General features: G+C 38.6%; 1 protein-coding gene across 1 annotated transcript in view; it reads right to left on the reverse strand.

Moving 5' to 3' along the window:
• The window catches only part of thsd7ba (thrombospondin, type I, domain containing 7Ba), a 171,992-nt gene that overhangs the window by 69,258 nt on the left and 80,701 nt on the right, over nucleotides 1–22,033 (reverse strand). The window contains exons 8-9 of the mRNA XM_078262875.1: nucleotides 18,642–18,800; nucleotides 11,965–12,165 (exon numbers count right to left, since the gene is read on the reverse strand). Of these exons, the coding sequence (XP_078119001.1) occupies nucleotides 11,965–12,165; nucleotides 18,642–18,800 (360 nt within the window). The remainder of the gene's footprint in view (nucleotides 1–11,964; nucleotides 12,166–18,641; nucleotides 18,801–22,033) is intronic.

A 22,033-nucleotide genomic window follows, 5' to 3' on the forward strand; every position in this document is an offset into this window, starting at 1 on the left:
CTCAGCCATCACCGGAAAAGTGCTACTAATGGCCTTCACTGGTCTCCGTCCAGAGCAACGGGATCTGTTGGTCCATTCTTATATAATGTCTATGGCTGAGCCCCAAAATGTCTTTAAACACGCCTGGGACAGTTTATTCCATCTCATCTATACCTGAGTGGTTTAAGGAAATACCTTAGTATTTGCTAAGCAATAAAAGTTGGGCTTTAGGTGATAGAAGATGCTTTCTGATTGCTTGAGCAGCCATAGATAATAATTTAAATCCCCACCATAAACTTTCCTCAGACAACTTCACAAGTTTTTAAGCTTTGAAATGCAAGTAGTTTTATGCTGTTATATTGGAAACCAAATGGTTACTCAATCAAGGAGTAAAGTGGAGAAAACACTCCGTATCTCTTGGGCACCTAATTAAAGTTCACAATCTTAAAAAGTACCTGCCAGTTCAAACACCTATTCCACTTGGGTGTAAAAATATGTTAACATCAACAAAAATTACCTTCATGGCTTAACTTTTTTTTTGTAATATCTTCATCCAATGCAGCTGCACACTGGGAGCATTTGTAAACCCATGCTCTGAGTGACTCAATACACTGACATTAAACTGAACCATTCGGCCCTCAGCAATCAATACGAGTTGGGTATTTGTATGTTTTGTAAAGGAAAATGTAAAGGTGTCTGTTTAATCGGATTTCAACACAAAAACCAAAGTCTTTCACCGACAACATTGTCAGAATTCACCTTTTAAACACATTGTAAAATGTTTTGGTGGGAAAACATAACTCAACGTACAGCAGCTGATGTGAACCTGATCTTATTACATAATGTAAGAACATAAGCTTTATTTGTAGAGCAATTTAATAAGAGTTCAACTTAGGGCTGGGCAATATATCGATATTATATTGATATCGTGATATGAGACTAAATATTGTCTTAGATTTTGGATATCGTAATATCGTGATATGACATAAGTATTGTCTTTTACTGGTGTTAAAGGCTGCATTACAGTAAAGTGATGTACTTTTCTGAACTTACCAGACTGTTTTAGCTGTTCTATTATTTGCCTTTTCCCCACTTAGACATTATGTCCACATTACTGATGATTATTTATCTAGATAGAAAGCTATACCAATTGTCAACCCTAGAATATCGCCGCAATATCGATATTGAGGTATTTGGTCAAGAATATCATGATTTTCTCCCTCTACTTCAACTCAACTAAATAGAAGTGAAAAGACAGTAGACAACGGTCAGTAAACACAATACAATTAACAGCATACACTTAAACAAGCCAGGTAATAAAAGGTACATGTTTAACTGTAATTTGAAATCAACTTAAGATTCAGTGAGGTAAATGACCCAATGATCCAAAGCTCCAAATACTGTATGAATGTTCTTTTGACTGGGTGCCGGGTTAAGGCAGGTTTTAAGTGAATGAGAGAGAAGGCTTCTGCTTAAAAGGGGGACAGAGTGAAACTAGACCAGGGCAATAGACTGACTTACTTAGGGAGTTCCTTCCAATCGGAAATGTCTTTAATCAAACATACAGACCAAGATGAGCTGGATTGCAGACAGGGTTTGTTTGTTTTTTCCCCAGAAACCTTTCACTTCTGTTCCATAAACAGAATGGAACTACAGCTCAAACATCTTTGAGGAACCCAGCAAACACAAAACAAATACATTTCTTTTTAGAAAAAGACAGGTATGTCAGCTAATTTATTTAAATGATTAGAAGGCAAGCTGCTATTATTGAAAGTGCTTACTGTTTATGGCAACATATCAGATTATTGTAAACAATTCTTTCATCTTTGCAGCTATGTCACTCCTACTAGGGCTGCACGATATGAGGAAAATATGCGATACGCGATAACGTTGAATATCGCGATAACGATTTTACTTGCGATAAATTAACAGATATTAAAATGTACTTAGTTCTTATTCTTCTAAAATACAAATTGCTTGTTGAATTTAAATTAGGGCTGTCACCATTAATGCGTTAATCGTGATGCGATTAAGGGCCGAGCATAACGCGTTCATTTTTTTTTAATCGCATTAATCACATGCCGGCATTTATTAATTTATTTAACACTTCTGAATGGCGCTTTTTATTTTCCAAAACTGCCGGACGGCTCAGTAGACAAGTCGAAAGCCATATGCACATTGTGTAAAGAATGTTTTTAAATATCACCGAAGCACGTCAAGCTTGAGCTACCACCTATGGAGCTAATTAACGTTGACTCTGGTTGATGCTACCCACTAGCATGCTACCCACTCGGGCAAAGCACTATTTTGGAGAGTGCTACTTGCCGACCTGTGGATGAAACCAAATCCCAAAAAATTACTACAGCTCTTGCAAAACGTGTGGCAACTAACTGCAGACCTGTCAGCATCGTAGAGGACTCGGGTCTTAAAGACGTACTACGGTTGGCATATTCTGACCCGTCTCATTGCCGTCGAGGGGGACAGTAGTTTTCACGCATACATAGCATGTGTGACACAGAGATAAATTCCAATCAACTATGTTGACATGGCAATAAAGTTTTGAATTGAATTGAGAAAGCAGCCCAACTGGAACTGCTGCAAGGTGTGCAAACGCTGTCTCATTATCCGGTGATCACTGGACGTCAGTGAGTAATCAACATTATTTAGGAGTTACTAAACACTATAGTGACTCTGGTAAGGATAGGGATTTTTAGTTTTTTAGTTAGGTACTTGGAGGAATTGTCCAATAATGACAGATTCACACATTTTTCTTTTGTTTACAGTAAATAATAATAAAATAAGTTTATTGTATAACAAATACAAATCTTAAACTAAAGTTCATAAAGTAACTTTCTTTGCATTCATTTGATTCCCAATCAAGGTAACACTGGTAAGAATTGCTTTCCATTGTTAAAATGTACTTAAAAACTGTTCTGAAATGCAAAATAATAGAATTTTAATCAAGTGATAAAATATGTGATTAATCGCGATTAACTATAGAAATTCAGCGATGAATCGCGATAAAAAAAAATCGCGATTAAACATTCTTTTATTGAAAAAATTTAACATTAATAAACATTAACAACAATACCACAGTGCAAAACAAATCGCGAATAAACATTCTTTTATTGAAAAAATTTAACATTGAATTGACAATAACAGGCACCACTAAAAAATAATGACAGTTGCACTTTAAAGTGCAGATTTCTACTCATATTTTCTTTCAACTAACATAAAAAATCTCGTAGTGTCACAACCTTTCGCGATATGTGATATTGTGCAGCCTTAACTCCTACCTCCCGCTCCTCTCCGCCTGTCTCACATTGTCAAATATTTTCAGCACTTAAAAGTGAAAATGGTTGAAACCATGTGAATAGAGGCTATGTATGCAGGTACTATACTCTCCACAGTCAGTCTAAACATTCCTGCAACAGCAGCTCCAGACTCCTATTGCACTTTTCACAGAACTGTAATATATTATTGAAAACTCTTTACACATTTTGGTGCATTAGATATAATGCACCAAACTGTCCTTGGAACATTTTCTTAAAATCTTATGTAATACTTTCCTAAATTGGTGTGACAAAGGTAATGTGGGAGATTATCTGAGGAAAATGGCACCTTCAAATTCTGGTATTAAAATGGAAATAGAAAGCCATTTGTTTTCTAATCAGTTGAGATTTTGTGAAGAATTCATAAACTTTTTTATAGTAGAAAGGTTTTTTTGTTCTTATCTCAAAACAGACTGGTCCAAATTAAATCAGCGTTTGAACAGATGACCATCGCTGCAATTGTTTCTGGAGAGGACTGTTACTTATCTTCAACAATTCATCCACTTAGGTACAAAGAGCTTAGTTGAGTAAGTGGAGTTGGCCTTCAGGTTGTTGTTGTTGTTGTATCTGTAAAAAATATTGAGTGGGCCAGTAATATTGTGAAGTGGTATTCACAGTGAGTTAGACTTATTAGGGCCCGAGCGCAGACAGCGGCGAAGGCCCTATTGAAACTGAAGGAATTATTATTATTATTATTATTGCGGCAAATGAATTTCCTTTTTGAGGGGCTTAACATATTCAAAAACTCACCAAAATTGGCGGGCGCATTAAGTTTGGTGAAAATGTATGTATTTTAAGGGTTTTGGGAATAGGCGCACAAAAATGGCTCGCTAGCGCCCCCTACAAAAATGTAGCCCTTGCAGTGCGTTTGACGTAGACTCACAAAACGTGGTAGACATATGTAGCATGTCAAGACGCACAAGAAACGTCATTGAAGTCATACCCTAAACCCAACAGGAAGTCTGCCATTTTGAATTCAATGTTCAAAATGTGTGCGATTTTTGCCATTTCCACGTCGTACTTTAACAAACACCTCCTAGAGATTTAATTCGATTAAACTTCAAATTTGGTCTGTGCCATCTTAAGACATTAAATATGAAAAGTTGTTAAAAGAAAAACTTTTCGTCATAGGGCGTTTCCGTGGCGGGGTGGCCATTTTGTGCATTTCGCCGCCGAAACAGGAAGTGGGTGTAACTCGAGTGTACATTGTTCAACTGGCTCGAACCTTTTCAGGATTCATAACACTCCAACTCTGAGGACATTTACTGGACAAGATTTACTCAAAGTCATAGCGCCCCCTAGTGGCAACAGGAAGTAGGCCTTAAAGTCAAGGTGCTATTGACCCTTTGCAAACACACAAACCACGTGACGGCGCCATGACGGACGGCGGAAGCACAGGCTGGTAGTAGTAGACGAGCGGAAAGTTTCATAGTTTCAATCTGTTTGAAATACATAACACTAAATAGACTGTATTTATGGCTTTATATGGCTTCTTCTATTGAACAACAAGTTGTCGTGCCGTTATCGGTCGAGTTAGGGCATCTGGTAGGTGCTCACAAAGAGCAGTATTTGGAGAAGTTGGAGAATGCAGGATTGCATACCGACCCTTAATTCGTTCTCCCTCTGTTTTCACGGACCTCATTAAATCACCGACTCTGCCCGACTTCAGTCCACACGATCTGTACCACTATGTGGTAAACGGGGTATCCCCATATACTGGTGCTGATCTCAAAGCTTTTAAAAGTCTGGATGCTTCCCAGTTCTTTGTAGCTGGCTGGGTTACAGGTTCGCAATGCTACGCTAACGGGGGGGGAGGTACCTCATAATGGCAAAGATAAGACATCAATCTCGGGTTTATTTTGTATTAACATCTATTCTTTACTTAAGTAAAGATTTATATAACACGTAGCCCATGTTTTTAGAGGACATGGTCGGTCGTGGCTACCCACATACCGTTGTTCACTGGGTGTGCCAATGCAACTTCCTAGCTAATGCATGCCTGAACACATCCCAGCTCTGGGAAGTGCACTCATTAATTATCTATCACACGTTAATCCATGCAGTAAATCACGGAGTGTCTATGTAGTAACCACACATAATTGTAACATCTAGCCATCTTCTTATCTGTGATTATATTCGCTGTGTAGCCTATGTTTAGATTTGACCGGTGGATATTACGACGCGATGGGCAGCAGCTAGCGAGCAGTCCAAAGCTAGCTGCAGCTAGCTCGTCAGCTAGCCGGGGTAGGAGCTCCGCAGACCATCATTTAACTCGTTTTTTAAGCTAGTTTCCGTGCCATGTCATCTTTAATTTAACCAATATTTTTTGTATGTGTTAAGTTAAATGATCAAGGGAACGGCTTTCTTTTTTGGATATGTAGCTAGGTCAGTGAATAACCAATGTTAGCTAGTTATGTGGGTCATCATCGGGTTGGACCTGTTAGCAGGACAGCTGGTTAGCACGGCAGCTAGCTGGTTGAGGATCATTTTATTTATCACTCTTTTAAAACAGTAAGGCAATACATACACATGCTTGTGTTGGTGAGGATTACTCTTCATGCTTGTGTTGGTAAAGATTACTCTGCAGATTGTGAATGTGAGAACACAAACACGAACAAAAACGTACGAGTTTAGCTTGCCGTCCATCTACAGCATAGCTCTTCCGTCATGGCGCTCATAATTCGCGCGAGTGGAGCGTGACGTCACGTGCAAAGGGTCAATACTTTAACAAACTCCTCCTAGAGATTTCATCCGATGGACTTCAAATTTGGTCTGTACCATCTGTCAGTACCGATCCGTATCGCCTGTAAGAGCCGTTCTGCGCGTGCGCATAATTACGTAGTAGAAAACTATGTCCCTGTGCGATTTGTACCATGCATGCGTTGAAACACTTTACGACCAAACATCACAACATTTTTATTAAATGTTTATTATACAATAGTCATAGCTACAAACAATCGAGACTTTTCACTGATCCAAAACCGTGTAGCGACGTCGTTGTTGTGTTGTTTATGTTAATGTTTTTACTTTTAATACTTCGTCTTGACTAATAACCATAGACTGTCTATTATTAATGCGATTAAGTGTAAACGTACATAAGTGTCCTTTTGAAGACAGGATGACAGCTCTTCCAACCACCACTGCTGTATACCACTATAGTAGCTACATGCTAACGGCAGTAAACATGTCATCTTAGTTGGCAATGTTGTTAAATTCTCCCCAATTCCGGGTCACATTCCTGCTGAAACATGTCCAATTGTGTAGTGTTTGGTTCAGAAGCCTTTATCTGCGATTTTTGACGTTAGAAAGTACTGCTTCGTTCCACTACAATCTAACGTTAGCATACTCATAGCTAACTATTGTAGCTGCATGCCAACGCGACATAGCGGAGTATATATAGCTAGCTATATATGTAGCTACGTATGTAGCAGGACTTTGTAATGTAAAAAATCACCAATAAAGGCTTCTAAACCAAATACTAAACAAATACAAATACAGTAATTTGCTTTTTCATTTGGGGTGAAATGTCCAGCATTGAGCTACATAATAGTTTGCTAGGAGTTAGCTGGTCACGCATAGAGATTTCATTTGTAGCCCTGTTTTTACCTGATACTTTCATAGAAGTACAAACACATGAAGTGAGAGGTATACACATGCTTAAACTTTATTTAAAGCATGATTAACCTGAAGCAGGACGGAGTCATGACTTAAAACACCAAAGCAAGGCTTCTAGCTCAGGCTAGCTAGCGTTAGCAAATTACCTTCAATTTTGCAAAGAAATGATGAAAGCCTGGATGGCCGGACGACCCTCCGTCACTGTCTAATGTTTTCTTCTGGTAACCAGAAATGTCCAAACATCCTTACGCCAATGCATGCATAGAGCTGTGAAGTTTGCCGGTGTTCGCGCAAGCGTAGAACTGATCAGGCAGTGTCGTAAAACACGTTGAGTTTCTGCGCATGCGCTGAATTATGCGCATGTGCAGAACGGATTTTACAGGCGGTACGGATCAGGTACTGACACCATCTCAACACCTTAAAGATGAAAAACTTTTCGTCGAACAGTGTGGCTGTGACGTGGCGGCCATTTTGAGTGTTTAGCGATGAACAAAGAAGTTGTTGTAACTTGAGTGTACATTGTCGTATCTGCCCGAGACATCTACAGGCCAAAATTGACTTTTGGTCATAGCGCCCCCATGTGGCAACAGGAAATGTGCCTTATATGACAAACATCATCCGATTTACATGATTTATTTATTATAATGTGTGGTCTACAGCATGATACTGAGCCGCCCCCTATACTTTTACCACGCCCCCTTTCTCAGGCCATGCCCCCTTTCATAACATTTGAACCGTTTAAGGTAGAGTATTGTGTGAGGTATCATTGAACTCAGCAGATAGTTCCTTCTTCATTGGTGATGGTTTGACCCACCCCCTAAGCTTTAGCCACGCCCCCTTTTATAACTAATGACCCGTTTGATGTAGACCCTTGTCTAAGGTATCATTGAACTCAGCAGAGACTTCCTTCTTCATTGGTGATGGTTTAGCCTGCCCCCTATGTTTAAGCCACGCCCTCTTTCATAAATGCTGACCCATTTAAGGTAGAGTCTTGTGTGAGGTATCATTGAACTCAGAAGAGAGTTCCTTTTTAATTGGTTATGGTTTGACATGCCCCCTATAATTTAGCCACGCCCCTTTTCACAGCTAATGAACTTGTCTTGTGTGAGGTATCGTTGAACTCAGCAGGGAGTTCCCTTTTCATTGGTGACGATTTGCAGTGTCTGAGTGCCGCGCAAATGCACGGTCGCAAGGAGCGGCGTCCGCCAGTAACCTCGACGCACGCAGAGGTGTGAGGACCCATCCATTGCTGCTTGCAGCTTTAATTTGCCATTATGTTATTATACTATATTACTCATTTACAGTGTTGGGAGTAACGTGTTACAAAAGTAACGCAATTACAGTAATGTATTCCTTTTTGCTGTAACGCAGTAATAAAACGGATTACTAATTAAATTTTGGTAATATTATACTCGTTACAATCTCAGTAACGCGAGTCACAACGCATTTTAATGCAACATTTAGTGGTGCATTGTTTTTTTTAAGAATTCACCAACACCGCAACACACTTCTTCACAGGAAAAATTGTAATGTGAATTGTAATGTATTCGATGGTTGAGATGACTGCAGAGACAGATACATTTGCGAGATGGACATTATTTTCCGGAGTTATTACGCTGCGTTGAAGTGAGCTGTCCTGTTTCTGTTCCCGCGGTCAGAGCCAGATCCAGAGACGGTACGGACAACATCTGTGTCCCAACAGGTGACGCTATGTCATCGCGGACAGCAGTGTGTCCGAGCTGCTGACAGATATAAACATGTCGGGAATTAATGTTGAGGCTTGGTACATGTAATATCATTGCATTTTATCAGCCGTGGAGAGTAACTACGCCTGTAGTGGAATGGCTTCAAATGACGACCAAAAACACTTGCCTTTTACTGTCACCATTTACTGTTCAATATGTTGCAGTTTTACAAACAAGAAAGTGAACAACTTAAGCTGGACAGACATGTTGCATCTCAGTAAGCTAGCAAGAATACACAACAGACAACTTCCGTGTAGCTTACTTCAAAATAAAAGCACTTCCTGCAACGGTTCGCAGTAAAACTAAATTACTGTTAAATAAGGTTGTGTACCTTTTCACAAATCAGCTGTAAATCAAGAACTATAAATAATGTAAATAGTGAGTTTTAATCACACTTTAATTGAACATTAAACAACAAAACAAAACAACATGAATTTCTTATTCAAGTTCTATAAACAAACATGCTATAAACAAACACTTGCCTATTGTACGTTTTACTTATCTATTTTTATAGCTTTAGTTACTTTGCATATTTATATTAATTATACAAATTATGAATAATCTATGATGTATTAAATTGGACAAAGAGGAGACTTTATTGATCCGGTGGTGAAATTCACAAGCTGTTATTTTGGTGAAAGTAACTCAAAAGTAATGTAAAAGTAGTGTAACGCATTACAATTCAGAGACAATAATATTGTAATATAACTAATTACTCTCAAATGACAGTAACTAGTAATCTATAATGTATTACATTTTGGAAGTAACTTGCCCAACACTGCTCATTTAGCCTGAGGGATGGATGAGCGGATCAGAGCAGAGTAGGAGGCCTGGTGATATTTTACTTCAACTTTGAAATGAAATTATATATTAATATATATATATATATATATATATATATATATATATATATATATATATATATATATATATATATATTTTTTCTTTCCTTCATAAGAGTTGTTTTTTGTTTGATTGATAGGGAATCTTTTGTGAGTAGAAGTTATTTCAGCTTTGAATAAACCCAGACTTCAAAGTCTTTTTTATACTGGCAAAACATTGGCCTTCTTCCCAGGAGAGAAGCATGTCTGCCTTCTTTCAACATTTCCGAATTGCAAAGACAAAATGTCCATCATCTCTACTTGTGTAACAGCTGAGAAGGAGAGCTTGAATGTGTTTAGTCTGAATGTGCAGACAGACTAGCAATTAGCGGCTGCTTTTTCCAAGGTCTACAGAATGTATGTCAAGAATAACAGAAAAGTAAATAAAAGCATATTCTGTCTGGAGAAAAACTTGACCATGATTAAAGGGGGTCACTGAGAATAATAATAATAATAATAATAATAATAATAATAATAGGAACTTATTCTGTCTATCTAATCATTTTTCCATCTGTCCACCATTCAATTCATTAAAAGAAAAACACAACAATGCTGGTTTTAAGAACAATCCTTGTGGTGTTGGTTGTATTAGGTGTAATGAGCATGTAGATGGTGAATTTTATTGGAATAAAAAACAACTGACATCATTAGCAGTGTCAAATCCTTGAAACGAGGATTGCCAGACTGCCAAACATCATTTCTCATTGGAGTCATATCAGAACTAATGATAACAAACATCTAAAATCAAAATAGAAAATGCTTTATGTCTCACAACATTTCAATATTTTAAAATAATTCAGCATTTGCTTTGTGTAGATATGAAAAGCTAGATGTTTTAGTAGACCTCATATGTGATGACAGTTTGACAGTTTATCCAAATCCGGTTCAGCTCAACTATACTTAAAATCTACCATTCATAGCAAAAACTGCATGTATCTAAAATGGAAATGATTATCCTGCATGGCTTTTCATACATACAGTACTAGCTGTGAGATTGTGAATTATACTTCCTTGCTTTGTAATGCTTTTAGTCCTTACCTACAGTATATCGCTACTATACAGTCCCACTGTATAAAAAACAAGCTTCTTAAAGGATTTTGGATCACTTGACAACCTGGCCCTGACACTGCTCTGACTCTGTGTGAAAATAACTCACAGTGCTTGAATGGTAAGTCCAATGAGCCAATTAAGGAAGCAATAGTTAACAACTTGTCAACTTTCTCTAACAATAAATCTGACGCAGATGATTTCATAAGCCTTTTGCCTCAAACTCGCCAAAGCTTGCATTCTTAGTTGTCCTGTCCAAACTCATTAGACTCTCCTGTTGGCTAATACATTTGGACCCTCCACTGCCTTCCTGATAAACATACACATGATCCATTGTGACAGAATAATAAAACACAGGCAAAAAAAGGGTGCAATTAGGTTTATAATCTATGGAGATGAGCAATTAATGGCTCGTAGGAAGCTGCGATTCTGACTTTTAATCAGTCCAATGTTTTCTGTGCCCATAAACTCAGTGATGGATCCTCATGAATAATGCATGCTTCGTTAACGCTGATGTTCCTATCACCCAACGTGCGGATATGTCTGAGCACAATGGATCACATTCATACCTGATAGTTCATGCATCACATTGTTACTGATCACATTGTTACTAATAACATTATGTGTCCGCACCACAGCACTGATTATACAGCTCTACTATGGCCTTGATGAATATACTGCTACTTGTAGATCTAGTCTAATTCATGTTGCAGTCTAGGGTTACCACCTTGAAGTTATAAGAAAAATACATGAGTCTATACTAATACTAAGCAATGGCAAATCTTCATAACTGTCATTTAAATCAGAACAGATGCATTTAAATGTAAATCAATTACTTTATTTCTACTCCAACTTTCTGTAATAATTTGACTACTAAACACATAAACTATGACTGAGAGTTGTACAGCAAACTGTGATTTTTTTACCTCTGTCATTTTATGACATTCATAAATTTTGAAAGGAATAGTTTAAGATGTTGAAAAAATATCTTCATTCCCTGTACCGCCAAGACTTGCATGAGAAGATCAATACTATTTTAATTTCCACTTTAATTTAAAAAACTTTTATTTTTACACACAGGAGGCGGTTAAGTTAGCTTAGCTTTGCATAAAGACTATAAACACAGGGAAAGAGCTAGCCTGGCTCTGTCCAAAAGTAACAAAAGGTGTCTACCAGCACCTCTTAACGATCTAATCTAACTGACGGCAAGACAGCAAGTAAGCATATTTGTGTCAAAAACATGTCAAAAACATTCCTTAGCTGGAAGAAGGCCAAATTGAACTACCAAGAAAATCTCCACGGTGTGAGTGAGGGTTTTAATTTTGATGCAACCTATTCCCTTAGGATGCAAATGGAGGAGTGTACCTTCAGCGCTGACACAGGTCACATTCTGGGCTGCAGCTCCAGGACCACAGGAGCCTTTAGTGGGAATGCATCTTTCTTCCTGTTGGACCTGCCACAGGTAGCAGGCAGGATCCTCACAGGGGATGGACTCCACTAGATGAGGGCAGGTCTCCGGAGGACTGCTGGACTGCCACAGCGCCTCTCTCCTCCTCTGTCTGAAACCTGACAGAGAAGAGGAGGGGGGGTGAGAGGGAACAGGAAAAGGTTGTCAGAGAAGCAATTGATATTCCTGTACAACAGTGAGCATGTTGTCACACACAAAGTATACAGAACCCCTCTCAGCCAATCCATAAAATGCAGTATTATGATGTGGACTTTACTGGACATTATTGCTGTGATCAGTTATTCATGTTTTTCATCAACTATGCTATAGTCCTCCTAATAAAAGCTCCCATGCATCTCTGATAACCATGGAAGTTAAAGGGGAATCATGAAAACCATGTGAAAGAAGAAAGGGTGGAGGAGTCTGTGTCTATTTTACTTTTGTTTGGCCATGTCAGGTACCATAGCACCTTGGCCATTGCATCAAGGCTTTTTTTCCTTTTACAGCAAAATCAGAAGGGAATATCATTTTGTTGCAATTATCTTTACCCTGAAATTATGCTGCATATAAGTGTTATATATATATATATATATATATATATATATATATATATATATATATATATATATATATATATATATATATATATATATATATAGTAATGGAGAGACTAGTGTGCTACATCTACTTATTAGACTCAATTTCAGCACCAGGAGCTGTTCACAGTATGATCTATAGCTTGGTGCTGAGTGAGACCCAAAATCTGTTTCTACTTTCTCCACAGGTATTAAGTAAATGGGATTTTGGCTTTGTATTAATGAAGTTAAATGTATAGTAGATTTATGAAACTGCTGTAAAAGTGTTGATATACCCAAAGAGAGAATTTTGGACTGGTAAATAGCCAGATTTAACCTAAAAGCTGGTTGATGCCAATTTGTGACCTGCTCAGTCCCGTCAGTTCTCCCAGGCAGTCTGGGGATTCAAAATGTAGATCATCACCTGGTTCTTTATCCACCACAAGACTCCTGGCATTGTTATATTTCCTACAAACTTCATTAAACTTGTCAGTGATACAATCAGAGGTTTGAAAATTCAACTCACATTCTTTTACATTTCAGTTTTAGCTTCTATTTAGGCTTCCTTGGTATTATGAGACTCATCGTTAGATTGTCTAGTTGTTAGGGGCTATATGTTTGCACTGATTTTATTATCATTAGCCACATTTTAGTATTACTTAAAATTCACAATTAGAAAATCTTTATGTTTAACAAGGAAGACAAGGCACACAGTGTAAAAGAGTATGATCACTTGGTTTTAAAAAGACTACCAATATATTTCCTATTTTCATGTACTCATGCATTCAAATGTTCCTTCTGCAAGGCGATATTGTTCACTGTAGTTTACAGTAAAAGACACACATGCAATGAGCACACATAAAAATAAAAAGTAGCCAAAGATGCCAAAAAGCTGCTGAACTTGGAAAGTGTGTCTCAGTAACTAAACTAGGAAACTAAATCAAAAAAAGGTTAACCTAGAAAGCACTAACATTACAAATTAGGAGGAACAAGATTTCAACTGCATTTTAACAACCAATTTCCATCCCATTTTTAACATTACAAACAAACACATTCTCTTTCTTTTCTGAGACAAATGTATGAGCCCACATATTATGGGGTGGTGGGACTAATTGATCAACTAAATACAAAAACATTAAAAAAAGATCTTCACCTGGATCCCATTTTCCAAGTGAGAAGAGATAGAAGGGGAGGTGAGGGAAATAATGAGCCGAATGGCACGGCAAAGGAGATGGTGCTTTAAAAAAGTTGGAGCCTTCCACAATGACACCTGCCTCTCCAATTACTAAGTCTCACTGTCTTTTCGCTACTGCTGCTGCCATTTCCATTACTAAATTGGGATCTGCCAGCTGAGGTGTGCACTAGCTCCACACTAGCACATACTGAACATCTCTGTAGTGGTAGAAATGAAATCCATCATAACGGCTCATTTCAGCTCAAATTCAACCTTGAATTGTTATATTTATTTCACAAGAAAGTGAAAAACCAGCGCATAGTAAATTAAGTATTGTATTGTTTCAAGGTGTTAAATCATGCCACTATTTCCTTATTTACTAAAAATGTAATATGCATTTATGGGTATGGGAAAATCATGAACTAAAATATATTGTAGCCTCCAGTAATAGTTAAGAAGAAGATATTCACATTTGATTTCTCCAAAGATGTAATTTAGATCTAATATGACTAAAATAAGCCTCAAGGCTGAAATGCTATTCTTATCTGATGGTTTAGTGTGAACCAGAAAAGTCATCATCTAAGTGAAAAGAAATCATGATTGAATAGTACGCTAGCTTTGTGCTGAATGAGAAAAAAGCAGTGATTGCAAAGATCAGAGCCTGAGTAATAAGCAGTAAGGAATACTGGTTGAAGAGAAGACACTTTTTAGAACTGCAATTATACCTTTTTCCAACCATGTGTGAGGAAATATTAGTTAAAAACAGCTTGATGTTGTAGAAATAAAAAAGAGTTAGGAAAACTCAATGTGGGAGACCTTTGGTAGTTCTTAAATAGTCCTTTGATTGGATTATTGCTGTAAACAAATAAAACAATCTAATAGGCATTACATATTTAATTGGCTAATTCAATCATATCATAATGGACCAGCTGTGAGCCATTAATAGTCAGGAAAAATACACATTTAAGCAGGAGGCTAGAAATTAGCAGCTTATTCCCCAGAGTCCTTATGTTTTCTTGCCCCGCAGTTTTCCTTGGATTAGGGTGGCACCTAAATCATGGTTGCAGCTGCCGCCATGGTCCTGCTCAGCGCCCTGCTACGCCATGCTACTTCCTGCAGTGCCCTGCTACGCCCTGAACTACTACAACTACTATTTCTAGTCATAGTTGCATTAACTTTATTGTTACTACTATATAATTGCCACTGTTCATCACACCCCCAACCGGCACCGTCAGACACTGTCTACCAAGAGCCTGGGTCTGTTCGAGGTTTCTGCCTAAAAGGAAGTTTTTCCTCGCCACTGTTGCACTAAATGCTTGCTCTTGGGGGAATTACTGGAATTGTTGTGTCTTTGTAAATTATAGTGTGGTCTAGACATACAATATCTGTAAAATGTCTTGAGATAACTCTTGTTATGATTTGATATTATAAATAAAATTGAATTGAACTACAACTAAGAAAAGCCAGGATTGGACCTGGGTATAGTCTTTCCCCCACTGTGTTTGTTTAATAAAAAAGTGGCCCTGATGCTACACATCAAAGACAGATTTTTATCTGAGGCAGTTGGCAATGGAAAAACCAGGTGTAGTTTGTGCCTAAAGTACTTATTTATGTACATATACAATTTTAAGCTGTGCCAATGTTCTTCCAGTTCACCTGCGCAAAACGTCACTGTGGGCCTTTAGTGAATATGGAAAAAGAGAATAGAAATAGAAAGTGTAGAGAGAAATATAATTCCCCATGGAGTGACATAGACCACTGGATTACAATTTTCCAGCTTTTAACGATGTACAGTACTTTCTACTTGGTTTACCTTAATGCATCTTAGGTGTAGCTAATGCAGTGGCTAGACTGCTTTTACATTTAATCATTTGTCCATGACACAATGTTGGATGATATGTTCTATTTTTTAAGAAAAATAAAATGACAATGGCAGAAGGACAAAGGAGATACAACATGACGAGAACAATAAATGGCTCTAAATATGGTTTGAATATGTGCTTAGCAAATTGTCCAATAACATGATCAACATTTTTGACACATCATCATTAATTATCATTAAGCCAATTACCCAATCAATTGCCTAATTAGCAAAACATTGATTCTCTCAAAGCTGGATCTTTCATTAAATATCTATTTCTTTGGGCGCCCGGATAGCTCAGTTGGTAGAGCGGGCGCTCATATATAGAGGTTTACTCCTCGACGCAGGGGGCCCGGGTCCGACTCCGACAAGCGGCCCTTTGCTGCATGTCATTCCCCCTCTCTCTCCCCTTTTATGTCTTCAGCTGTCCTGTCAGTAAATGCCTAAAAATGCCCAAAAAATCAATTTCTTCATGAAAGGGTTCCTACTGAGTGACACCTCATGCTCTAAATCTACAGTCTCTATCAACTACTGAGTTCTTCCAATTCTCTGATGACACAGAAACATTTTCTTGTAGATGAAAAATGGTAGAATAAAAATGCTTTTTCCAGCTTCCAGCACGTCCCCGAGTAATTGTTGACGACACTTGAGTAGCAGCAGCTTTACTTTTTGAGCCATGCTCATTTTACCACAGCTCTGACTTAGCAGAACGGTCCCAAAGTTTTTTTTCCCTCTACAGGTGGAACTGTCTAACCCCAGGATTCCCACTGGACAAATTACATACCCCAACCATCTACTGGTGTGAGACGCCAGTTCAGGAGCCTGATCTGAGCGGTGCTGCCCGAGAGTGCTCTCACAAAGCAAAGACACTTTGGATCGATTGCAGCATTGCCCAGAGCACTTAGTGCTACTCACATCCAAACCACAAAAAAACTATTTAGTGGGCATGCCCCCATGGATATTAATAATTGAAAGGTTTCTTGGTCATACCAGGTTTATTTCAGGGAAAAAAGGGCCATCCAGCGATTTTAGCACACTGTTGTTCAGAAATACCCCTCCCTCCAGCTTGAAGACTTCAAGTACAGGCATTGCTAAAATTCTATCCACTAACCTCCCGTGTTCAATTCATTTTCCCACATAGCTGCAAAATGTGATAGACCAAGATAACATGAAAAAATGTGAAAAGCACATAAAGCTACTGCAAGGCAATTTAAATTTGTAATTTTCCAGAGAGCAAAGCTGGGGGCGGCATAAGCATCTTGGCTGGTTGGCTTTTCTACCTGAACACTGGGGTCCCGAGGGCCTGTCGGTTAGAGACAGATCACAGTTTATTCTGATGTTGTGAAACATAAAGACAAAGTGTACATTCAATAGGAGCAAGAAATTCTCTGCAGCTCAAGGACCACGGGCGAACGACTTGGATCACAACAATGCCCTGCTACTCAATAACTGTTCACTGCTTCACAGGCCACAGAGCTCACTGCAAGTGATTTTCTATTGGTTTCATACTCTATCAGTTGTGGGCTCTGAATCTTTATGAATGCCATCAACAGACGTGGTGCCACAAGAGAGCCCTGTGTGAAACAGCAGATGCTGTGTTTTTCACTTCTTGAAATATATTAATGACACTGTCTGTGAGAGGAGCTGGCTCATACCATAGAGATCCAGTGTTGGAGAGTGTGGGCACTGACCTGAACAATCTACACTTGAGTCGCTCCCCGGGGGGCTTTCATGCACATTTACTCATAGCAGAGACGGGGTCACGATGCCCTTTTAGCACATCACTAACACACTCAACAGCTCCTCCACTGACTGAAAACACACACACTACACTGCACACACAATGTGTAGTCCATCTAAAGCAGTCAGATATGATACGCATTCACCTGTGAAAAAAGACAAGAACATTCAGACAGCACGAGTGCGGCGGATACTTGAGCACACCTTGTGCGCGAGCGCGCACACACACACACACACACACAGGAAGCATCTTATCTGCTGTAACTCCTTTCACCGACCCAGAGATTGAGAGCTGAACTAGAGGTGTTCTCTCTTTCTGTCTTTCGTATGCTGTGGTTTATACACGTAATGTCTTCTTTCAGAGCACTATCACAAACTTCTTCCAGAGTGCTTATCAACAAACAATTTGCAATCCAAACATATACTGCATCTCTGCTGTTCTGACATCGCTCTCTTGCATTGTCATTCTCTCTCTTAGCCTCCACCAGCCACAATCTCTCTCTCTCTCTCGCTCTCTCTCTCTGTCAGTTTCAGTGTTGCCAAAGCATGACACAATCTATTGTTTGGACATTGAAAATCTAAATATATTATATTGAAGGTACTTAGACCCTAGGCAACAATAATTGCTGTGAACAGCTGATTGTAAATGTACAATATGGCTACAGTGTCTGTAATGGAGCTCAACAGTTAATTGTTTTTTGACTGAGTGCTTATGATTTCACCACTGGCCCATCTGTGCAATTATCAGTTTCAATTTCAAATAATATCAGCTTGTTAGCTAGCAATCCGTAGTATCCTTTGGATGGACTGTGTCCATCCCTCTGTCCGTCCATCTGTGAAACATGATTCTGAGAGGACAGTAGTCTGCTACTGAAGACAGTTGGAAGGATGACGCATCAACATTTCTTTTTGGCATTTCAAATAATTCCCTGATCTTTTTATAGGATCGTTACATCTTGTTACAGCAGCTATCATGTGTCATCCAATTTGTACATGAACTAGCTGATTATAACTCGTGCTAGCAGTGGTCAGCAGTTATCTTACACCTTAGTTCATCAGCATCAGGCATTGTTGCTGGGAGGTGACGTGTGAAAAATGTATTATCAATATCTTACAATAGGATAATTATTCTTAGTTTTGAAAACATGTTCTACACATTATTGCATTATGACTACTGTCTCCAATGACATAAATCACTGTTGGCAAATTTACATGTGGCTCTGCATCCAATTTACTCCATCATACCTTTCTTCCCCTGTGGTTCTTTGCAGTTGTCATGTCGGCAGGCACCCCAGGGTGACCACTGGGAGAGCAGGCAGTGGTGCTGGCAAGGGATGGAGCAGTGCTGGACGGCCAAGGGGGGCTCTTCACCAGCGCACAGCCTGGCATTCACAGGCCTGGATACTAACCAAACACAAGGATCACAGGCAAGGATATAGCGGGTCAAGCTCAGACGTGTGTGTGTGTGTGTGTGTGTGTGTGTGTGTGTGTGTGTGTGTGTGTGTGTGTGTGTGTGCGTGTGTGCATGTGTGCATGCATGTGTGTGTTATTGCTGTCAGGTACTGTAATATGTTTGTAAATGAAATGCAAACAGAAGTATGTGCTAGATGTTGAGAGAGTGAAGAAGATGAAGCATCGGATGGAAAAGCATGGACGTAATTTAGTTCTGATTGTGAAGACGGGACTGTATTTATCGTACTAGTAAAGGCTACAGTTTCAAATGTTGTATATTGTGGTGAGAAACAGGGTAGATTTAGTAAACTTATTGTGGAGGACCAATAAAGGAAGAAAAGATAAAGAACAGAAGGAAAATTGCTTGTCTTGTCTCACGTCTGGCTCAGGAGAATATTAAATAGAGGACAGCGGCCGGCTAAGGGAGTAAACAGGAGCTGAACACGAAGATATTAAGGCAAGACACAACATAACCAATTCAGCGCTAAGCATGGCTGGTATCATTTGGAGTTCACAGAAACCTCAGCAACCTGTAATGGGCTCTGACATTAGTGTCTCACACAGAATGAGATCGTATTTCTTTGCCTTTTCACAACACAGGGATTTCTTTTTCCACATTACCAGAGCAAGTGGCTCTCCATATTGCAGACTACAGCCACATCTGTTTGCATTAGGTAAAGGTAAATGCTACAGTTGACGTATTGATCTTTGTCCCTCACATCCATTGGTTCAAAGAGCTGCCCTTCTTGATATTCTATTTTCAGCTAACATATTCACTGTCCAAATACACCTGTGATCTAGCACTTCTATGACCATATCTGCCGAGTAAAAGGGGCATCCCACAGCAACTGCTAAAACCCCTCAGCTATGGCATGTAGACAAGTATAAGACAAATATGGATGGGGCAAAATTAATATATTATTATAAATAAATGGTTATGCTTATTAGGCAAGAAAGAGTGTGATTTACAAAAGAGCAGCTTATAGTTAAAAGTCATTAAAAACTTCCCACTGTGCCTAATTAAAAAGATAAATGAAATACTTGGTATGCATGCTCTTAGTTTTTTCTTCTAATGATTGATTTTATAAGCCTAAAAGTTTCCTTTTGTTTAATTGAAATTCTGTAAACGAGTATCACTTTTTAGCACAGCTTTTTGAAGCATTTTTAAGTTCATAAACACTCAGTAACGCTGGTTGCCTTGGTGATTCTGCCTTTTTCATTTCTATTCATATTAATGCAATTACCAAAAGTAATTTACTTTGGATGCACGTAAAACCTAGTTAACCTGTGGTGTCTCTGGGTTGTTAACACAGCTAATGATAGGACATATTTGACATGATGATGTTTCTCATCAAACTGAGTGATACCTACAATTGTGATTCAATCTAGAGATTGAGAGTGCTCATGACCACGTTTAGGTTTTATATTTTATTCTTAAGTTCTAATGCGTGTAACCTCTGAAGAAAAAAGGCTGTTTATTTTCTTTGTTTCTAGTATTTGCACCAAGTTAAAAATGGGCAAAGCCAAGTGCAGAACAATAAAAACACAGCAGCAAATGCTTTCCTTTATGCATAGTTGGGAGCAGCAAAAAATATTAATAAAGGCTTCACAACCAGTTAAACTGATTTGGTTCAGAGGAAGCTCCCAGGGACATTACAATAAACACAATATTTAGATCAATTTAACCAACACATGTATAATCATCAATTCATTATTTTACATTTAAAGACATATATACTATAAATGAATCCTAGATTTTTTACCATGTCCACCATGGGGGTGATCACTGGAAATGCATGTATACATCTTACAATTCAACTGCTGTGCAAACATCTGTACAGGAATGTTGCCTTAATAAAATAGTATGGACCCATTTTGATGTAAATCAGGAAGTATTTGATAAATAAAAATAACTAACAAGATTATGAACCTGACAAGACATTTACCCCTTGTTTTTGGTGTATGGATTTTTGATACTCGGTGCTACGGACACATTTCAGCCGAGCTTAGACCGGCAGCACTGCCAAAACCATAACATGAGCTGTGTTTCTCTCTAACTAACTTCAGTAACTGTCTTATTTCCGAACTTAGACTCTCTACATTGAATTACTTCATTATCTTATGCAGCCTGTCTTATGCCTCATGTCTACATGTCATTACAGCTTGTTGTATCTGCATGATAATGCATAATAACAAACAATTCACAGAGGGAGAGACGATCAAGTTCTGCTCAATGTTTAAAGTAAATCAATTCTTCCTCTAGCTGATGTGCCATATTTAATCCAATGTGAAAACACACTTCAAGTCTGTATCAGCCACATTTCCTAACCTCATAAACACGTATACATTATAATGGAATAGGCCTTATCACATTTGTTCATGCCATTATGTCCACCCTACATGTTAAAGTGATTTAGTCAGTTAGATTTCCTGCACTAACATTAATGGGAAAAGGAAGTAAGACTGAAAACACTAACGTAGATACTACTTTTAAACTTTGGCTGTAAAAATTATGTTTTTGTGTACATTTTGAGATAATTCATGATTAACAGTGGCAGAATTTGGTCCCCTTCCTGATGGGCTGTTGGTCCCCTTCCTGCACATGCTGACATGCAGATGCTTTGTCTGGTTCTGGAGCAAATAAACCGTTGCAGACAATAATTATGGCCTTGCCTAGAAGTGCTAGTAGCCATACCCATTGTTTTGTCCCAAATATCTTCTACAGTACACTCAAAGAAAGGGTACTTTCACAAAGATGCCAAATAGAGATTTGCTTGTTATCTAAAGAGGAAATTAGGGATCTGATGTAATAAATATTACTGTTGTATAAAATGTAAGATGTTAATGCCCCTCTATGTGATATATCATCATCCTCCAACAAGCACTACTTTTGGTTATATTCTTATTCTTAGGATAAGGATCTAAGAAAACAACGGTGTGTTTCCTAATATAGCACTTTATAACCTGAACAGAACAAAGCCATTCACAGTGCCTCTTATTCACCCACGCACACATCGATGGCAGAGATGCTGCTGTGCTCATCAGGAGTAATTTGGTCTTCAGTGTCTTGCTCAATTATTTTCTGGTGTGAACATTACTGTCTCACAAGGTTGCCACTATGGCTATAGATTTCTTGGCCCGGCGCAGTCACTTCCTGATGTCTTCGCTGGTTCCAGCCTCCAGGA

Source organism: Sander vitreus, chromosome 11 (genome assembly GCF_031162955.1).
Source record: "Sander vitreus isolate 19-12246 chromosome 11, sanVit1, whole genome shotgun sequence".
Taxonomy (NCBI): domain Eukaryota; kingdom Metazoa; phylum Chordata; class Actinopteri; order Perciformes; family Percidae; genus Sander; species Sander vitreus.